Source organism: Notolepis coatsorum, assembly GCF_963971535.1.
Source record: "Notolepis coatsorum genome assembly, chromosome: 11".
Classification (NCBI taxonomy): domain Eukaryota; kingdom Metazoa; phylum Chordata; class Actinopteri; order Aulopiformes; family Paralepididae; genus Notolepis; species Notolepis coatsorum.
In genome coordinates, this window is record NC_140175.1 from 62530203 (window position 1) to 62548727 (window position 18525).

General features: G+C 42.0%; 1 protein-coding gene across 1 annotated transcript; it reads left to right on the top strand.

The window, feature by feature from the left end:
* Positions 1-437: 437 nt before the first annotated feature.
* On the top strand, positions 438-15935 carry LOC311236681 (glycolipid transfer protein-like). The gene is made up of 5 exons (XM_084324400.1): positions 438-678; positions 1583-1641; positions 1911-2044; positions 6763-6913; positions 9175-15935. The coding sequence occupies exons 1-5, from the start codon at positions 576-578 to the stop codon at positions 9355-9357; spliced, it is 630 nt and encodes a 209-aa protein (XP_084180526.1). The 5' UTR covers positions 438-575; the 3' UTR covers positions 9358-15935.
* Positions 15936-18525: the final 2590 nt, after the last annotated feature.

Genomic DNA, 18525 nt, shown 5'->3' on the forward strand with positions numbered 1-18525 from the left:
TGGGAGATTTATTTCCAGTGTGTTCTTATTGCCGTTGTGGTTGAAAACTCCTTGCCTTTAAAAAGTAATAAAGTATGATAATATAACCCAACTATCCTCCTATGTCTTGTCTGTGTGTTTGTAAGAGACCAAAGCTTTAAATACACAACACGACTGTGGCATTTGTTCTCTCTCTCTCTCTCTCTCTCTCTCTCTCTCTCTCTCTCTCTCTCTCTCTCTCTCTCTCTCTCTCTCTCTCTCTCTCTCTCTCTCTCTCTCTCACACACACACACACAACATACAATTACTTGCATTATTTACTACTCATTCCAAAGCGCGCGCACACTCACACACACAAACAATCTGACACACGTCACGTACACTCACACACAATCTGACACACGCGCACACACACACACTGACACTCACACACACTCCCCCACTTGTTGGAAGGAACAGAGCGCTCCGGCCGCAGCGCAGCGCCTCTGCTCCTCCGCCTCTGTGTGACATGAGGGCAAGATAGTTCCGGGTTCTTCCAGCCGACCAGCTCTCTACGGTCAGATCACAAGAAGAAACACTACAAGACAGGGAGGATCATGGCTCTCCTGTTAGATAACCAGTTCGGAGAAGTACCCGCGGATAAGGTCCTGGACACCAAGTTGTTTCTGGAGTCGGTTTCTCACCTTCCTCCTTTCTTTGGTAAAGTATAACTTTTTCACCTGATCTGGATACGACTGACTGGATCCATCCTGCCTGCTGTGAAACCGCTGCCCCGTCGACACGAATGTTTGACACTGTGGTTGTTCGATGTATTGTTTTTATTTATTATTATTATTATAATGACAATATGACTCAACATCGAATACGTGTAGGAATCCAGCTGAGTAGTAGGCCCTTTCAGATGTGATACCGTGGTTATTTAGGGACAGAGGGAAGGGGTGTTTCTGAACAGTTCTGGTTCATATGTTGTAGGAAGCTGTTTTGTGAAAATTGTGACAATTGCGAGATGGAACTGAACAGAACACACTGACAGCCTTGTGACTTTGTGAAAAGAACCCTTTCACCATTGATTGACCCACACACATTATTCATTGCATTCCTCTCAGTTGCAGACTAGGGACTGTAACAGGTAACAGTAACAGCATTCATTATTCCACCCTCGAGACTCTGCAGTGTCTCCTTGTATTTTAGCAACAGCTCATTCATGCTGGAAGGACGAGAAGGCGCTCGTGTCTTTTAATCAAAAACAGAGGTGCAGTCCCTGCGTTTACAATGTGTTGTGAGTGGTGCTGTTTCTGGAAAACAACAAAAATACTGTTACAAACATGTTCCTCCATTTTTAACCCAAACCCCCTCTTCTCTCCTCCCACTGCATCTAGACAACTAGGCTGTGTGTGTGTCTGTCTCTCTCTCTCTCTCTCTCTCTCTCTCTCTCTCTCTCTCTCTCTCTCTCTCTCTCTCTCTCTCTCTCTCTCTCTCTCTCTCTCTCTCACAGGACCATAGACTGTAATGAAAGTCTGTTTCTACAGGACTATATCATGTGTTGAATTCATTCATATTTTATTGCCTTTGACAGTGACTCAGATGTCTGCTTGCCTTCCAGACTGCCTAGGATCAAAAGTATTTTCCCCCATCAAATCGGACATTTGCGGCAATATAACGGTATATATCACCTTCGTTTTTATACATATTGGAACATTAATGAATTAACCCACAGTTTTGTTTGGTGTTTGATTGATTGATTGAAAATTGTATTAACAGATTGCAGAATGGGTACAATACAGTACGGTGTGTTCTTCATAAGTATAGCATTTATACATGTGTAACAACAGTGCTATGTAGTTGTTGTAATTGTAAACTAAACCGTCTAGCTACTGTAAACTACGTTTAAGCTGTCGACCTTTGATCAATGCACCTTTTTGTTCTTTCAGAAAATCAAGGGCGTGTACGACCAGGACCCAGCCAGGTATGCTACTCTACAGATGATCCTGGAAGCAGAGAGAGAAGACCATGCAGCTGAATGGCCCAAAGTGGGAGCCACGCTCGCCCTCATGTGGCTAAAGAGGTAACTACAGGACAGAGGGGGGGGGGGGGGGGGGTACAGTAACTTCTTATTTTCTCAAGTACTGTGCTTGAGTGCAGTTTTGAGGTACTTGTTCGTTTCATGCATTCAAACAAACATACCTTTATTTATAAGGGGAAGACCACCCAAATTAAGAATCACAAAATGTAATTTCCAGGAAGGTTTTTGAATTTGTTTTTTTTGGAGTTGTTCACAGCTCACTAATATTTTCTGGACTGAATTAGACCATAGGATAACATGTATGGTTTCTTAAATTGGGCGTAGTTCCCCTTTAAGTCTTGAGAGATCGAGGTTCGCCCTCATTTGCACTGATGTGGGAAATACGTGGACAAAATTAACATTAACAAGACAGAAAATTATAATAAACTTGAGTTACTCAAGTCATACGTATTTCCATTTCAGGTACTACTTTATAATTTTACAACATTAATTACTTTAATACATTACTTGTACTTGTAATATATCAAACACCTGCAGTTTCTGGTTAATTTGGAAGAAAAAGGAACAGGCAATCTGATCATAAAAACCATGCAGCCAGTCAGAGGAAGCGATATCAGAGACACCTTTCATTTTACCAATAAGTTAACAAATGAAATATGGCCTTCCTTACTTAAAATACCAGGAAAGGAGTTCATTTATATGCAGACGATTACTCTATCTTCAAGATCCACAAAACTCACTGCAGGAAGTAATCAATCTCATTAACAATTAAACAATTAGAACATCACATTTGCTTCAAAAAGCCACTAATTTCCATAAGCCTGGTGGAAAACACTCAAAATGAGCAAATCACCATGAGCTCCCTTGCATGTTTATTTCTCTCTCTGGTACAACCTGGACCAACCTGTCTCACCTTCATCTCTCCTTTACTTTAACACACATGGGAACAACAAGGAATCGCACATCTCCACCATCTATTTCACTAACTCTTTTATCTCATTTAAAGATCCCATATTTTATTCCGTTCATATAGTAGGTCAACTTTTTTGTTTTGGTCTGACGTGGGTTGGAGTTTAGTATCTTATTATAGTCACTATAATAAGATACTAAACTCCAACCCACCTCAGACCAAAACAAAAAAGTATAATATAGTGTGAATTTCTCCAGACCTCTCTTGGCAGAGCCTGAGGTGTGATCAGCAGTAGCAATCCCTCCCCCTATCCCCACTCAACTCCAACCCTCACATCAGACAAAAACATGTAAACAAAGTGCAATACCAAGCAGGGCTCTTTTGTCTAGAGGTTTGACAACATGACAGATTCGACCTTTAAGTAGCCTATAGCCTATTTACTACCAAATAGTTTGATATGTGACTTACTTTTACCAAAGTCCATTTAAACTCTTTCTGCTTGTATTTTAAGTTTAACCAGAGTATTCTGTCAGGACTTTTCACCCTAAAACACAATATACATTGTGCTATTCTAATGATCTCAGTCAGTTAAATCAATAGAAACTTACTAGACAGTGATGTTCTGGACTTCAAACCGTAGCGACTCTGCTAACCTCAAGTCACATGGTACAGTACACTATCTGTGACCATGACTTGACATGTGACTGGACTCAGATTACCTTAGAGGTTAACACTTTCAGCGCCAGCCATTATCTCCATCCTTGTAGTCAATGGGCCACGCTTTAAAAGATAGGCATTTTCACTGTGCGTCACGATGTTTGCAGAGCTATATCTATATTCTATATTCTAGCTATGGAGACAATACTATGGCTCATTTGACAGTCACTATCTCTCATCCAACATGTAAAAAAGAGTACATTTTTTCATGTATACGTTCGTGTGTTATACCCCGTGGTGAATATTATATAGGTTCAGAGTGATCCTGGCTAATTCCTGGAAGCTGCGTTATGGAGCGCTATGTGAATTTAGCTAAAGGCGTTCGTGTTCCTCGCCTGGACATGTTACTATTTCCAAATCAAAGGTATGTAATAGGTATTATGTTTCATCATGAATGCATCAAAGGGGGGTGGGGGTTGTTTTTTGAAGCTCTGATCGTCAGCAACGGCATTTTTTTTTAATACTACATACATTGATCGTTGCGATCGATGTGAAATCATTGTTGGATCAAAGTAGGATTGATGTCATATAGTCCTTACCTTTACTAGGAGGTATCCCAAAAAGAATGTTCCAATTGTCTGATCGCGATTTCCAGTATTGATGTCCATCGGGTCCCTGACATGAACTGGCACAAAATATGCATGAAGTGTGTTGAACGCGTTCCAAAGTGCTCGGATGAAGCGATTCACTTGGCTTGGTCTAAATTCTCCACCCGGACTATATAATGTAACACACAGTGTGAAATAAGGTTTCAAAGGGTGGGCGATACTGCCACCTAGCAGGATTCGGCCGACATTGCACTCTCGGCATCTCAGAATGAGTCCCAATGAAAACGATCGAAAACCCGACTATACTCGGGTTTTGGCGCTCAACGGTTGGCGAGATAACCCGACTATAGTCGTGGTTGGCCGTGAATGAGTTAAAGGGCCATTTTACCCACAATGCATCTCCGCCTATGAATGTAATTGATTTTCTTCTACAATCGGGTGTTGTGATTGTAATTGTGAAGAACACACAAAAACACTATTCACTACTTTACTTATTACTTCACTAATAAGAAGACAGCTTCATACAGTGTTTTCCAAACGGTATCCTCTGTGGGGCTGCAGACTATGTTGTTTTTTCATCTTATTCATCTCAGTGAGGTGTGTCTGAACAGAGTCTGCTCTAAACAACATCACTCAGAGCAGCGGTTCTCAAAGTGGGGTCCGGCTAACAATAAATATTTTCTCAGATGGGGGTCCCAGGGTCAAAATCGAATCAAGTGGAGGTCTGTGGCCCATTACATAATGATTTGGGGGTCTTTGAAATGACAAAGACGATTATATTATAAGAGACTGTTTACAGTTTTGGCTTTAGGTGTGAGAATTTGCTCATAAGAAATTCACAAACAAATCTAGCATCTATAGCTGTATCTTCTCAGTGGTAAATCATCAACTTTTGAGCTGCCTTTAAATGTAAATACTGGTGGGTCAAAGAGTTGACTAGTGCATTTTGACTCCCAAGTAGTGCGTAGTGCGTAGTGCTCTCTGTCTGGGTCAACTCTTCATCTCTACCTGTGATTCTCTTCCTCTCCTGCAGGGGTCGGCCTTTCATCCAGATGATGCTACCGAACCAAAGTAATGTTGATGTACTTTAGAAGGCTGGAATCAGAAATACAGGAATCTGGCATTCTGGTTATAAACATGTATTTATAATCAATCAATCAATCAATCAATTAATCAATCAATCAATTGTATTTTTATAGCACATTTAAACATGACACTTGTCAACCAAAGTGCTTTACAGTGGGCCGCGTAGCTAAGAAAGTACTCCTAAAATATAAATAAACAGAAAATAAACAACCGACAGACAAACAAAGGAACAGAACAACACATCTGATCAAAACAAACAAGGCAAGAGTCAGAGTGAGTCGGGGAACGCTAAGGAATACAAGTGAGTGTTATGGTTTGTAACCGACCCCAAACGCAACGGCACAGAGAGAGTTGTTTTCAGAGTTAGCCAAAAACAAGGGCGTGTTTATTCTCAGAGTCACAAGATTGAATTAGGTGGAAAACAGAACAAACAGGGAATCTGGCATGTGAAGAATGTCTTGCGGCTCTGCAGATTCTCCCAGACGGTGTTGGTGAGGAATTTGCTTGTGACGTCTGAGCCGCTCTGCAGATCCCCCCAGCATACACTCCAGATGGAACACGGAGGGAGAGAGAGAATCCCAGTTAGCTCAGCGCACAACAGATAACAGAGAGGTGACTGATCCAAATTAATATCCAAGTGACTTGATCTTCGGTGTGATACACACAGTTAGCAGAGTCCAGAGAAAAAACAATACGGTAATCCAAAGAGTAAATCCAACAACAAAAAATAGCTGAGAACAGTATAACAAAAACGGGATCTCTTCGGTGTTTCACAAACACACAAAAAACTGGTGATCCAAAAAGACTGTTTCAAAAACTCACCAAAGCGCAACGCGTAAAGCGGGCAGATAAAAGAGGCGTAGCTTCGTACGGGGAATCAGGTTCTCCAAGGGATACTTCACGAGAGTCCTGGAGAGCAACAGACAGCGAACGGGAAAGAAAGGCAGATGCAGGGAATATTCAAAACGATCCAACATCGATATTAGGGAGATCAGGGTATTTAAAGCCACAGGGCGCTTAATGACAAGCTGTGACAGCTGCGGGATGAAATTGATCATTGCTCCAGAAGCGTGTGGTTGGGAGAGCACCAATCAAACGGCATCTTACAGGAAAGAAGCGTGAGGCGCGGAATGCAATTAATTAACAAAATACCTTAAAGGAACGGAGCGAGTGGGTGGGCAGCGGACAAAACCTCACAGTGAGTTTTGAGCTTAGATTTAAATGACTCGATGGTGGGGGCAAATTATATAATATATATATAATTTATATAATATAAATGATATAAGAGTCTAATATGATCTGTCCCAGAGTGCTGGAGGGACACTGTGCCTTCTTTAAGTGGGCCTTGCCAGGGAAGAACAAGAAAGAGAGTGGAGGTAGCTGTCCTTCAATTCCTGAGACAGAAAGACATAGGGAGAAGGGACAGAGATTTCTTCTTAATTTTTGAATATGCCTTACTATACCAAAAAGCTTGATCCTATTGGTTTCTTCTCTTGCAGGGGTCTCCGTTTCATCCAGATCCTCCTGCAGAGCCTGGCGGACGGAGAGAGAGATGAGAACAACCCCAACCTCATCCGTGTCAACATCACTAAAGCCTACGAACAGGCCCTGAAGAAATACCACGGCTGGATCGTTCAGAAGATCTTCAAAGTGAGGACAGCGTCAGGCCTCGCTGCCATTCTGTTTTCATTCATCAATGACACATTTTACATTTGATTATGTCTTATTTTGTTATTAGGGCAGCTCAATTATGGCAAAAATCACAATCACGATTATTATGGTCAATATTGAGATCACGATTATTTAACACAATTATTCATTGACTTTTTAAACATCATGCATTTATTGAACGTCCTCGTGCTTCAGCCTATCAGCTCCCTCACGCCTCTGGGCGCACGCTCTTCCAATGGCCTCACGCTCCACCATAGACCACCGCAACACTTCCGGTATTCTGAAATCATGGGAGAGAGAGCGGGGGAGAAAATTAATGGTTGTGGATGAGAGCCTTGTCATTAAGTGGTTGTAGCTACAACTGTGACTATAAAAAAGGAAAGTGACTATAGCTCGGCTGAGAAAGTGCCGATCGACTTGGAATCGGGCGCTCCGTGTTCAGGAGAATCAGGCGTATAAATGTCCATTGGATCATGTCTCCAGCACAGCCGTAGCTACAACCACTTAATGTCATGGCTCTCCACATTCATTAATTTTCTCCCCCCGTTCTCTCTCCCATGAGCTCATGTAATGTGGAAGTGCAGTGGTCTATCCCACCTCTTGACACCAGGGGCCCAGACCACTGATGAATTGAAAATGGGGGACCCTGATGTAAACAAGACGAAAGTCTTTCTCTGGTCTGCATCCCCTTAACAATTGTGTGTATTGAGCTGTACTGTATTGTACCCATTCTGCAATCTGTTAATAAAGTTTTCAATCAATCAATCACTGGCCACTAACCAGTCAACTCAAGGGTCCAGAGTGCCCCCTGAATTTGCTACAGCTTGAAAATGTATGAATAGTTTTACACGCATGCAGAGACAGAAGGAGACAATACATCAAAGTACAATAATCATCCCACTTCTCTGTCAAAAAGGGGAGTATACAATCCTGTAATTTATAGTATAAGTGAACCCTCACAAACAGTCCCAGTACACACGGCCACTTTAACCTATGACGTAGAGAATTAAATTGTACGGTTTGCTTATTGAGGAAAAAACAACACTTTAGACGCTGAGGAAACAACCCAGAAAGCATGAATACGGTATGTCATATTAACCCTTGGTAGTGAAAGGATTAACCGTCTGTATTGTCGCAGTGAAAAGGGTTATTGGTAGAGTGGCAGTGAAAGGGTTAAGCAATTGGGTCACAATAACTGAAGTTTAATACGCACGCTAACGCTAACATTATGGGAAATGCACTTACAGACGAAGATAGATATCAATTTCCCCTCTGTGCATTCAGTAGAATGAATGAATGAATTATTTTATTTCGAATGTTTACAAATAAATAAACAAACAAATTTTTTTTCGAACATTTTCACAAATAAACAAACGAAAAGGATAGGTTTGAAGCCGAAGGCTTATAGAGCAACCTACCCCTAATTCAAAAAAACAAATTCAAAAAAGTTAGTTTTCAAAATATAACAAAAAATTCATAAAAAATCAACAAAAAACGATCCAGAAAAGAACAAAAAAAATTAAAGTTTGCAAGATAAAACAAACAAACAAACAAACAAAATCAACAATCAACAAAAAAAAACGTTCCTGAAAAGAACATAAGCCAACATAGGAAAAATCTAAAATTCATCTGCAATACCAGAGTTTCATGGTAGAAAAAAAAGATTGTAGGTAAAATTTTACTATAAGATTCTAGAACCCTGTTTTTAAACATCTTTTTAAACTTTGTTCCAGAGTTTCACTGCTTTAACTGACACAGACATACTTTTAAGTGTGGTTCGAGCTCTAGGCTGTTTCAAATTGAGTGTTCTTCTTAAATTATACGTCACCTCTCGTTCTTTAAACAAAATTTGTAAGTTACATGGCAGTTGATGACTTCTAGCTTTAAAAACTATCTCTGCTGTTTTAAGGTCAACTAAGTCGAGAGCTATCTGGCTGCAAGCTAGCCTAGCTTAGCACAAATTAATGGAAGCCGATATGGACCGCTAGCCTAGCTTTTGCCAACAGATAGGCTAGCTGGTCCATATCTGCTTCCATTTATTTGTGCTAAGCTAGGCTAGCTTGCAGACCGATAGCATTCTACTGAACGCACAGAGAGGAAGTTGGTATCTATCTTCTTGTCTGACTCTGGATTATTTCCCATAATGTTGGTGTGTTCCTCCTCCACTCCTTCAGTAACTGACCTTGCATTGGAATCACGGTGTACTAACTCCAGGATCGCTCTCTCTTCCTTCCTCACAGGCGGCGTTGCTCGCTGCTCCCTACAGGTCAGACTTTCTGAAGGCTCTGTCGAAGGGCGAGGAGGTGAAGGAGGAGGACTGCTTGGTGAACGTCCACCAGTTCCTGGTTAATTACACGGCGACGGTGGACACCATCTACAACATGTACACGACTATGAGCGCAGAGCTGGACTACTCTGTCTGATGTCACAGAGATGCCTTGAAATGAACACCGGCCACTTGAATGTGGGCTTTGGGGAACAGGTCTGTGTGAAGTCACTTTGACAGAGAACCAACAGCTTGTTTTCTTTCTGATCTGAAAACTGCTTTGAATGCTTTAAAAATGGGAATTGGTTGGTGAGTTTCTGAATCTAATGACTGGAGCCACTGTACCTGGTTGAAGGGTTTAATGAGGAACGGTTTCCTGTCACCGGGATGTCAAAATTTTGGCCTGCTCCATAGACAAATGAACAGGGCTCTGTCTTTGCGGAACGATACAATATTAACCATAAATGCATACGGTAGTCAGCTGATTAAAGCAGCAGATATTTTATGGGACCAATAGTCCATCTATTGTTTATGAAGCAGCCCCAGATTTTACACCCAGATGACATACAATACAAATTCAAGGGTTCTCTCTGATTCCTAGCTTTAGGAGAGAGTCTGGCTGCCTGTAACCACTGGTAACCACTTTCAAAAGAAAAGGCCTAATATCTGTGTAGTGGTAGAGTAGGTAAAACACTGGAAAAGCAGATATTACTGTTCCACTGAGACTTGTTTACAAGATCCAGTAATAAGAGACCAAATTATTAAATTTAGGTTGATATATTACTCATACATCAACACATACACTAGAAACCATTGCTTTGCACATAGCAACTGTTGTCTCTTCCAACATGGAGGACAAATGGCCATTCTAAACATTCTGTGAAGGCCTTTATTATTGACATTAACCACAAGAATCTTACTGCACAACCATATAAACCTCAAGTTCTCCATGATGGTTAAACAGTTTCTATATCAGTTTATGGTAGTGAACAGAGGTTACTAGTCTGTCAGCCTCTGTGGCAGGGACACACCTAGACTCCGAGTACAGCTTTCCAAGACTGAAGTATTTTGTTCTCAGAAAAAAGAAACACGTCCCTCTTTTCTATATAGTCTGTAACAATTCATTCACTCTCTAAAACTGCATGGAAGGGCTACAGTTTTAAAAGTGTTTTTACGTTTGCATACATTTCAGGAGGCTCACGGTACTGTTTACTCTTGTACAGGTTGATCCTGCTCCACAGGTCACACTGACAGGTGGCCTTCAGAGCTACAGTACAGCGTATAGAGAGAGTTATATGGAAGATTACCACACACTTTTATTTTCCCATTAAATTCAATACATCACTTAGAATGTAGTACTTTGCATAGAACTCATGTCCAACGCCTCATAGCTACAGTGGCGACAGTGGAGGTAGGTAGAGCAGTCGTCTGGTAATCCGGAGGTTCCCAGTTCGATTCCCACTCCTCCCGGGCAGCGAGTCAAAGTGTCCTTGAGCGAGACACTTAACCCCTAATTGCTCCCGATGAGCAGGTTGGCACCTTGGCGACCTCCGCCGTCGGTGTGTGAATGTGTGAGTGAATGGGTAAAATGTGAGGAACAAATTGTAAAGCGCTTTGGATAAAAGCGCTATATAAATCCAGCCATTTACCATTTACAAGTGCAGTTACAAGGAGATGTCGAGTAGCGTTACCTAGCAACATTTATAGACTGTAAACATCTTAATGGGACCAGTGGGACCAGTCCGACAGATGAACACTGGGGATTTATATCAGCAGGTGGCTGCTGATGCTTTTGAAACACTAACATTAACTGAACAGGAGCCACACCTCTTTTCATCAGTCTGCTAGTGAGCTGATATTCTCTACACATTTTAAAGTCACTGCTAGGAGGATTTTTATTACTTTGGGGCTGAACTGCTCCCGATTATCCTCTGCACGCTTTCATGAGGGAGGGTGAAACTTCTACAACATGGCGAGGATGTTGCTCAGAACAGATGTGCATCTCCATCCGGCCACTAGAGAAACCTCAACAGATCTGAATCCTCAGCTGATACTCTAACTTGATGAAACATGGCCTTAATAGATAGATGTCAGGCTGCTAAAAAAAGACAATCGCAGTCTAATCCAGCCACTTGTTGGGAGCAACAATGTGGCTCCCAACAAAATTTTCCTGGTCCATAGTCCGAAGGAGAACACCTGTTCAGATGCTGAGCTCACAGGATCCAGGAAGGCATCTCATGTCTCTTATTAGACTTGACTTGAACTAGTACTATAGAGAGTGTACAGTCATGCTCACCAGCCCCTGTAAGACCACTGGGTTGAACAGAGACAGCCCATTGCTGTCTCAGATTCCTCTTTGGCTTATACTGAATCAGTTTCCTTCTCGTTTGGGTGAACATGAAGTATGCTAAGGGTAACATGAAGTAAGTATACTAGGGTGCTTCAGATTGAATACTTTGCATGAGAGGTGCTTCCTACTTAAAGCTACTCCCCTTTGCCCTAGAACGAGGTTGAAATATAGATTTCCTCACATCCTTGGTTGCTGCTACTGATGGCGTATCCTGTATATCTCCAAACAGTGCATCACTCGCAATCTTCACTGTCTTTGAATGAAGTCAAAGATGTTGGTTAGCATGTTGGCAGGCACGTCCAACTTGTACATGTACTCAACCTCTTCCATGGCATTGAAACATGCTCTCAGGAAGAGGCTGTATGCCTACGGAGCTCTCACATATTCTGATTTTATTGGTGGCCATGAAAGCCTTTTCCATTTAGGCAGAAGCAATTGTCTGTGCATTACCAAAATGCTCTTGTAGCAAAGCCTTGGCATATCCTCTATGACAGGCCATATGCTGAGCTGACAGGCTCCCTAGGCTGCCTGCTGGTGTGTTGTTTGAAGATGTATATGCAGTCTTTTGGGTTGTCAGTCTTGCCTTCAATGCTGTGCTCAAAAGCCCTTATGAATGTGTGATATTGCAAAAGGTCACGTGGATATCGCTTCTAGGCAGAAATGACTGTTGCTGAACTACCAAGGCTGTTATTTCATTTTCCTTTCCCAAGACTGTAATTATATGACTGATCACTGCTGCTTGGCACCATGGCCGCAGGGTGATTGCTTCGGTGCTGAAACTGTGGATGTGCTTGAGTGATGTGTAATGGACTTTGATGTCTCTTTGCCTCTGAGCATCTTGACAATGTGGGTTGAGGTTGTAGACCCTGAGCTACATTCCCCACTTTAGGTCTTGTGCCCCAAAAAATGTGGAATGTTTGTATCAGGCACAAATAGTTCTGCATCAGCACTGAGTGTTTGAACTTTCCTTTGTCCTCTCAAAATAAGAGCTTAAAAATCATGCCACTGGAATCACGGATGTATTACTTGCAGCACGAGACCCTCCAAAGCGTGTTCACTTTAGCAGCTATTTCCACTTCAAGTTCAAGTTGCTCTTTTTCCCCCTTAACTGCTCCTCTCGTTCTTCTAATGCACGTTTGTCCTTTAATAGCCTTTGTCGTGCCATGAGAGTGGCTGTGTCAGCCTCAGCCTTAACACGTGCTGATGATGTTGTTGAGACACTGGACCTACTGGAGGTCCTGCAGAGCTTTGCTTGCCAGACCTTCAGCTCCCGGCACCGTCGCTTGGTTTAATCTCATCTTGTGTGACAGAGATTCATTAATTTAGTTTTTCCTGTTCCTCTTTATAAAGTAAAGGATTCACAGGCTCGTGTAACAGGGGGCTTTCTTCAACCATTTCAATCAAATTCTCAAGTTGAGGTCACCCTTTTGGGGCATTGTCATCTTTCTGCATGAAATCCTTTATTGTACCTTTAATTTTGTGAACCTTTGCTTGACACCCTTTTGGACTGTATTCACCAAAGCCTAGTGAGTGTGCTTTCTCTCTTGTGTTCACATTGAGCCACTGCACAACAAATCATCCAAAAATCCACACCAAGTCCAATAAACGATCAATCGATCCACCGCTACCTCGTAAAACAACATCCAGTGACAAGTTACAAACAGCACAAGCAATGACAGTGTTCAAGCAAAACAACTTACACAGTAAGACACAAAGTTACTACATACTGTTTCTGTTGCTGTGTCGATTGCCGTCTGGCCTTCGGTCTTGTCGCAGGAATGAATGAACCGCTCTCACAATACAGCGGTGATCCAGGCGTTTTCTTTGTCATCCAAGGTGATTTTCATTTCCATTGATCAACACTTTGGTTTTTTTCTCTTGGTTTATTCCCGTAGAGGAATTATTGTACCTGAATGGTGAGAATAGTGAGAGACATGCACCCCTCCTCTTGTGTCTTCTCCTAGAGAGCTAGTCAGTGCTATTCATGCACCCCTCCTCTGTGTCTTCTCCTAGAGAGCTAGTCAGTGCTATTCATGCACCCCTCCTCTGTGTCTTCTCCTAGAGAGCTAGTCAGTGCTATTCATGCACCCCTCCTTGATGTCTTCTCCTAGAGAGCTAGTCAGTGCTATTCATGCACCCCTCCTCTGTGTCTTCTCCTAGAGAGCTAGTCAGTGCTATTCATGCACCCCTCGTTGATGTCTTCTCCTAGAGAGCTAGTCAGTGCTATTCATGCACCCCTCGTTGATGTCTTCTCCTAGAGAGCTAGTCAGTGCTATTCATGCACCCCTCCTTGATGTCTTCTCCTAGAGAGCTAGTCAGTGCTATTCATGCACCCCTCCTCTGTGTCTTCTCCTAGAGAGCTAGTCAGTGCTATTCATGCACCCCTCCTTGATGTCTTCTCCTAGAGAGCTAGTCAGAACTATTCATGCACCCCTCGTTGATGTCTTCTCCTAGAGAGCTAGTCAGTGCTATTCATGCACCCCTCCTTGATGTCTTCTCCTAGAGAGCTAGTCAGTGCTATTCATGCACCCCTCGTTGATGTCTTCTCCTAGAGAGCTAGTCAGTGCTATTCATGCACCCCTCCTTGATGTCTTCTCCTAGAGAGCTAGTCAGTGCTATTCATGCACCCCTCCTTGATGTCTTCTCCTAGAGAGCTAGTCAGAACTATTCCATCTTGCCTCTGAGGAAGAAACAAGCATTTCTGTTCAGCAGATTGACATTGGTTAATCTAACCAGTACATCCTCTGTCCCCTGCTCTCAAACTAGGAGTTACATCAACACAGGTTCACCTCCACTGGTATGGGAGTTGTACTTGAGAATGTACTTGTGCCAGTGTTTTGATTGTGGCATTAGCATTAAATGCTAATCAGTGATGATAGTGCAAGTGAGAGGGCCTGATAATAACATCTAAGTCTCTCTGTGATGTTAAATATCTGAGGTAACAACCAGAAGGCTCTCTGAAGAAGCATTTCAGCCCAACTGACTTGAACAGATTCCACACAGCAGCCTCTGATTCTCTCCACAGCCAGAACACTTAGCTACACAGTTTCTCTTAAGTGTTTTTTTTTTTTTTTTTTTTTTTTGCATGGACTGAAATTATTCCCAGTTCATGATGAGTCAGAGAGGATTCGTTTGGCTTCCACTCTCACGAGCGTATTGAAGACTCTTATCCAATTAGTGCCTTGTGTGAAATTGCTTCACCATTCTGTGACATTTACTGTGTTAATGCTTGAACAAATCACTGTGTAGTTGAATGTGTGCGTGTGCGTGTGTGTGTGTGTCCTTTAGCTTAAAGCCTGTTATCTTACATCAATGGAATCCATCTTTGAGGATGTATTTTCTGTGTGTGTGTGTGTGTGTGTGTGTGTGTGTGGTGATGATGAATTGGTGTGTGTGTGTGTGTGTGTGTGTGTGTGTGTGTGTGTGTGTGTGTGTGTGTGTGTGTGTGTAGGGTGGGGTAGGGGGTTGGGTGCTGGTATGAAAGTAGGCCTACTACTGTACACACCTAGCGTAGAATCTATAGAGCATATTGGAGTAAAACGTGTTAATGATTAAACCATTTTTATTTATTAAGTCATGGATATCATAGGGATATATATTCATGATATCTTGTAATGAACCACTGCCGTCCTGCTTTGACCTGCCTAGAATACTTCACTATCGCATTCATTGTGCAGAGGATCTACTCAGTAGACATACATTCTACTGTCTCTCTGTTCACTGTGCGACAGTAGAACCGTTTCACACCACTGATGGTTCTATTGTGTTCTGCCAGAGTTCTGTTTATGTACAGTAGTCTCTATACACAGATGTAAAGGAACACAGCAACATTATGGGAAATGTGCTTACCGTATTCTCCATTGTCACACAAGAAGATAGATACCAATTTCCTCTGTGTGTTCAGTAGAAAGCTATACGGCTGCAAGCTAGCCCAGCTTAGCACAAATGGATGGACAGGATGCATACCAGCTAGCCTAATTGTTGGACAAAAATACCTCTCCCAGAGTTTTAAGCTTAGGTCCTTATCCGCTTCCATTCATTTGTGCTAAGCTAGGCTAGTGATCTGTATCTGTTTTTAGTTTCACCACAAACTACAGTAGTTATATTATGGGATGTGGGGGGGGGGGTCATTTTGTATTGCTATATCCTGTATGAAGCAGCCTACCTGTAGCGTTTAACTAGAAAGGGATCAGTCAGATGCTTTTAGCCAGGAGCAATTTATTTCACAAACCTAATAATATTACAAAACATTTCTCATCTGGTCAAAAAGCATGTTCATTGAGGTTATTTCATGTATTTATTGTCAAGGTACAGGCATTACCTTTGCTTTACTACTATGTGTGTATTTGATGTTTTTTTTTAAGTCTCAGATGTTGATTGAAACTTGAGGGATTTTATAAGAATACAAAATAAAATTATTTGTTTAAACTGAAGTTGTGAATGTTAATGTTTGAGGTAAGGTAAATAATTTAAACACACACCAAACAAACAACTTCATGTAAGACATGATGACGGTTACATAATTCTGGATGAAATCATATAGAACAACAAAACAATCTTATCAATGATGGATCCCTGGGACAGAATCTCACCAGACAAGGGAGATATGTGGTCTAATTCACATCTATATGGGGGTCCTTGACATGGGGACGTTTGGGAAACTCTCGGTTCCATAGAATTACTGTAGTGTATAGGCTAATCTAACCAGTGAACTAAACACAAGCAGTTCCATTATTCTCCTCTGGGTGGAGACATTTACTAGGTTTTAATCACTGAACGGGACAATTATTTTCCCATTCAGTTAGCAACCTCTTACCCAGTCCTGCCATGTGGGGCAGGGTTATTGATTGATTGATTGATTGATTGATTGATTGATTGAAAATTTTATTAACAGATTGCAGAATGGGTACAGTACAGTACAGCTCAATACATACAATTGTTAAGGGGATGCAGACCAGAGAAAGACTTTCGTCTTGTTTACATCAGGGTCCCCCATTTTCAATTCATCGTAACATATATGACATACAGATAGGCAGTACTGCTACATCTATACATTTATGACATACCAGATTTGCAATTACAGTACTGTTTGTGATACAAAAAGAGTCCAGAAAGAAAAAGTATATACATTTGACGTAGAAACTGTACATTGGATTGGGTAGGTGGGGGTACCTTTAATCAAGGTACACTTTCTTCAGCAGTCAAATATTTAAAAAAAAAATTGGCCTGTCCAGGGTATCACTGTACATAATACTACTGTACATACATCAGATTAGCATATTTATTCAGTAGCTTTGTTATATTTATTCCATTGAATCACTTGTACTGTACATTGTATATTGTTAATGCACTTTACTGTTAACTTTGTTACATTTGAATCTAATCTAATCTATTTAACTAATTACTGAGATTGCCTATAAAAGGGTAGTATTCTGGACCAAAACAGGCTTCTGCTTGATTACAGTTAAAGGATGGTATTTTTCAGTGTTTCCTCCAGTAATCCCTGCAGATCAACCCTCTTCCTCCTCCAGTCTCTACCCAGTCTCCCCACCCCGTCTCCCCAGACTGGTCCCAGTGGGCCTGGAGCTGTTGTCCTCCCAAAGACATCCTGGCAGAGAGAGAGGAGCAGGACCTGTGATCCTACAGGTTTATCTGTTAGAGCTGCCTCCAGCTAGGCTTGGACAGGACAGACTGACAGACAGACAGATAGGACGACTTGGACAAACTGACAGACAGATACGATGACCTGGACAGACTGACAGACAGATAGGATGACTTGAACAGACTGCCAGACAGATACGATGACCTGGACAGACTGACAGACAGATAGGATGACTTGAACAGACTGCCAGACAGATAGGATGACCTGGACAGACTGACAGACAGATTGGATGACTTGGACAGACTGACAGACAGATGGGATGACCTGGTCACCTGGACAGACTGACAGACAGATAGGACGACCTGGGATAGGACCATTAGCCTATCTTAAAACTCTGGGAGAGGTGTTTTTGGCCAACAGCTAGGCTAGTGGTCCGTATCCACTTCCATTCATGTGTGTTAAGCTAGGCTAGCTTGCAGCCGGATAGCTTTCTACTGAACATACAGAGAGGAAATTGATATCCATCTTCTTGTCCTACTCGGTAAGCGCATTTCTCATAATGTTGGCATGTTCCTTTCACATGTTACCAATATCTGAATGTCCTATTCCAGTATGCACACACTTTTTTTTTTATCCACTTTTTTCTCATTTTCAATTTTTCTCCCATCCCAATTTAGTATTGCCAATTCTCCCCTCCCCTGTCTTGAACGTTGCTAGACTATGCCCCCCACTGGTCGGTTGTAGTGAGGATAGAAGCCTTGCATCACATGTCCCCTCCGGTACACGAGGAGGCAGCCTGTCGCATCTTTTCACCAGACAGTGCAGACTCAGTGGCGAGGAGTAACGCGTGGGAGGCTCACGCTGCCCCCGATACTTCCTGTCTCTGCTGTGCAGGCGTCACCCAACCGACCTGTAGGAGTCGCTGTCCACAACGTCCAATCCCCACCAATTGACTTCCACCCGCTGACTGCCAAATGAGCTAGTACGACGGCCGGTCCAAGTCGAAGGCAATGCTGAGACTGGGATTCGATACCGGAGTCTCTTGCATTGGTGACGAGCGCAATCTCCGCTACGCCGCCCACTGCACACACTGTTCTCATAATAAAAGTTGTACTGTATATTAGGTGATATGGTTAAGCATACGTAGAAAGGTAAGGTTCAAAGTACAAAAGTGGTACCAAGGATATACATAACTTTTATCATGGTAGTAAAATTATTTATACAACGGCCAGTACCATGGTGAAACTGAAATAAAAAAAAAATGAATTACATATATGTGTAATTCATTTTTTTATTTTATTTTTTTATTTCAGTTTCACCATGGTACTGGCCGTTGTATAAATAATTTTACTACCATGATAAAAGTTATGTAT

Excerpts from the sequence above, each read along its gene's own strand:
- LOC311236681 (XM_084324400.1), top strand. The coding sequence starts at position 576 with ATGGCTCTCCTGTTAGATAACCAGTTCGGAGAAGTACCCGCGGATAAG. Across the intron at positions 679-1,582 it reads TCACCTTCCTCCTTTCTTTG|ACTGCCTAGGATCAAAAGTA; the intron begins GTAAAGTATAAC and ends CTTGCCTTCCAG. Across the intron at positions 6,914-9,174 it reads TCGTTCAGAAGATCTTCAAA|GCGGCGTTGCTCGCTGCTCC; the intron begins GTGAGGACAGCG and ends CCTTCCTCACAG.